This window comes from Montipora foliosa, chromosome 12 (assembly GCF_036669935.1).
Source record: "Montipora foliosa isolate CH-2021 chromosome 12, ASM3666993v2, whole genome shotgun sequence".
Classification (NCBI taxonomy): domain Eukaryota; kingdom Metazoa; phylum Cnidaria; class Anthozoa; order Scleractinia; family Acroporidae; genus Montipora; species Montipora foliosa.
The window spans coordinates 24,903,928-24,906,427 of NC_090880.1; the positions used below are offsets into that span (position 1 = coordinate 24,903,928).

At 41.1% G+C, this 2,500-nt stretch overlaps 1 protein-coding gene across 2 annotated transcripts in view; it reads right to left on the reverse strand.

Annotated features, from left to right (window-relative positions):
• The window catches only part of LOC137980424 (anaphase-promoting complex subunit 1-like), a 64,389-nt gene that overhangs the window by 23,847 nt on the left and 38,042 nt on the right, over positions 1-2,500 (reverse strand). For both annotated transcript variants that reach the window (XM_068827868.1, XM_068827867.1), the window contains exons 33-35: positions 1,496-1,585; positions 678-789; positions 319-459 (exon numbers count right to left, since the gene is read on the reverse strand). In XM_068827868.1, the coding sequence (XP_068683969.1) occupies positions 319-459; positions 678-789; positions 1,496-1,585 (343 nt within the window). The remainder of the gene's footprint in view (positions 1-318; positions 460-677; positions 790-1,495; positions 1,586-2,500) is intronic.

The window sequence follows — 2,500 nt, forward strand, 5'->3', positions numbered from 1 at the left end:
ATTCGTTTCAATCAGATTTTAGTTTAAGAACGAGGTAAAAAGGGCTAATTTGCAAGCAAACAAGTAAAATGGCGGCCATTTCGGAATAAGGTGTATGGCTCTGGAAACTTTGCAATTGCGTCACGTATTTTCGTGAATTTGTTTGCCGTCCTTACCCTCACATCAACGTAAACTGACCAAATTTTAGGTCACCTGGGCGACTTCATCATCCAATGACAAATTTTCAGTTTTTCCCTCCAAACGTCTACCTCAGTCATACTATATTAACGAAGACACCTTTTCAATTAACACACGGACTTCATACAATGCCACCCAAACCTTGCAAAGGTAGTCGTGTAGATTCATGTATAACAGGTTGTTGAGATGTCCGCTAAGACCAAGTGCCATAAGAAAACCAGCGTGTTCTTCTGTTAATTGATTGTTCCGGGGCTTGTTGTAAACAATCCACGTGCTGTCGATCTGTCCAAGAAAGGGTAGGAAAAAGTTTTGCAATTAGTATAAATTGTCTAAAACCCTTGTATCCATCTTCAACGTGATCAGTGATTTGGGCAGGGTTTCTCGAAGTCTCGTCATCGCTAACCATTGGTCATGTCGTTTCAAAATCTCTACCTTGTCATGACATTTAACGTTAGACAGCGCTAACAAAGTTTCGAGCAACCTTGGCCCAGGTGTATGACCTGTGATATTCCTTGTGCGATCCTCAGTCCTGCGGCGACTCCGTTGTGAAAAAGAGGCCACATCTTCATGTCAACTGGTGTCTCCACGTGTTCCAAACCAACTGTTGCATTTCTAAAATAAGAGAAATGAAGGCAAAGTCCTCACAGGTTCGACTGCAAAAAAAATTCTAAACGCTGTTTTCCTTGATCCGTGTTTAGAGCGGTTTTAAATTGAGTGTCGAAAGTGATTAGCGAATTGCTTTGGTTTTGCATTACTTCACTCAGTGATTAGTTCAACGTTCTCCTGCCATTTTTTCAATCAATCAGAAGTGAAACTAAAACCAATCGTGGCTCGCGCGTGCACATTTTCCCGCGTTTTGTGTCGGCTACGTGTAATTACTTCGAGTTTTGATTGGTTTAATGGATTGTCTCCGTCCTTTTTGATTGGCCAAAGTAATTACTTTTGTTTGGTTTTACGACACTCATTTGAAAATCGCTCTACGCCATGCAATGAAATCTCAAGTGCATGGCGTAAAACACTGTGTAAGTTTAAGCGACAAATTAACAATGTCGAGGAACAAGGGTACGCTCAAACCAGCTCACTGGGGTAGTTTAAAGGTTGTTTAACTTGTGCAAGACTCGTGAATTCCGTCTTACACTTTCCTTTTGTTTTTCGCAAGTTACTTCTTTAAATGCGATGATCTTTATCAGTCTTAGAAATTCAATATTGCAATTGTCGTGGCCCTCGTCCTCAAGAGATAGACTCTCAGTGTTTATGAAAAGCGTCTTTTGTTTTATGGGTCTTTCATGAAACGATTTCACTAAAAGGGGTTTCTTACCTTAGCTGAGCACGGCCAGTTAGATCCAGCGGTGGAATGGGAAGGGTTTCGGTCAACACAGGACGGAAAGTCGCCATGGTAAACATTCCCCTATTATTTAATTAAATTAGGTCGGTGAACACAACTCACGCAAGTGATTCATTACAATTACACTTTATCGCGAAAGAATCGTTTTGAAATCCTTCACTCTTAGAAGAGTACAACTTCGCTTCAAACTTCCAAATCCAACCTGGTTAACTTCTAAAAGTTAAGGTTTTCAGCCATGTTATGTTTCGTCTTAATAGGTCATTTCAGAGTTCTTGTCTGTCTCTTCTTCAAAGCGAGTCTAAGTGCGAAGTTTTTCCTATGAAAATTAGTTTTCATTCATATGTAAAGTAGAACTAATTACCATCACAAAACCTTCGCACCTAGACTCGCTTTCAAGAGGAGACAGGACTCGCCGGGAAATGGCCTATTGTTATAGTTTTAGATATTCGAAGTGGAGTCCACGTAAACCAGCTTGATATATAGCTGTGACTGCACTATAAACAAAGCCGGCGCCATCGCATTTACATTTGACCTACAAACATATCGACTGTCGTGGCTCTGGTTACACAAAAATACTAGGTGTAACAGCCCGGCTCAGCCAAATGGGGAGAGTAGAACGACGTAGAACGAAGAATAAACGACGACGGTTTCGGCAACGACGACGCCTTCGGCAACGACGGCGCCATAAATTAAAGCAATAATATTATTGGTTGAATGACGTAAAACAATAGTTCTGCACGTGCAGCACGCATTTTAGTCCTTTTTCTTCCCGTATTCTGCAAAACAGCAACGTTTTGACAACAAAGTGAGTGGACAGCAGTGAATCGTTCATTCTGTGCCTTTACTTTTGTCGCTATGTTGTCTAAAGTCTGTTTAGGAGAAGAAATCGATGATTGAAGTTGAGACAAGTTTCAGGCAACCTGTAACTCAAGTTTCCTAACACCAAGGACCCCTCTGGAAGTTTGGGCCGGTTATTTT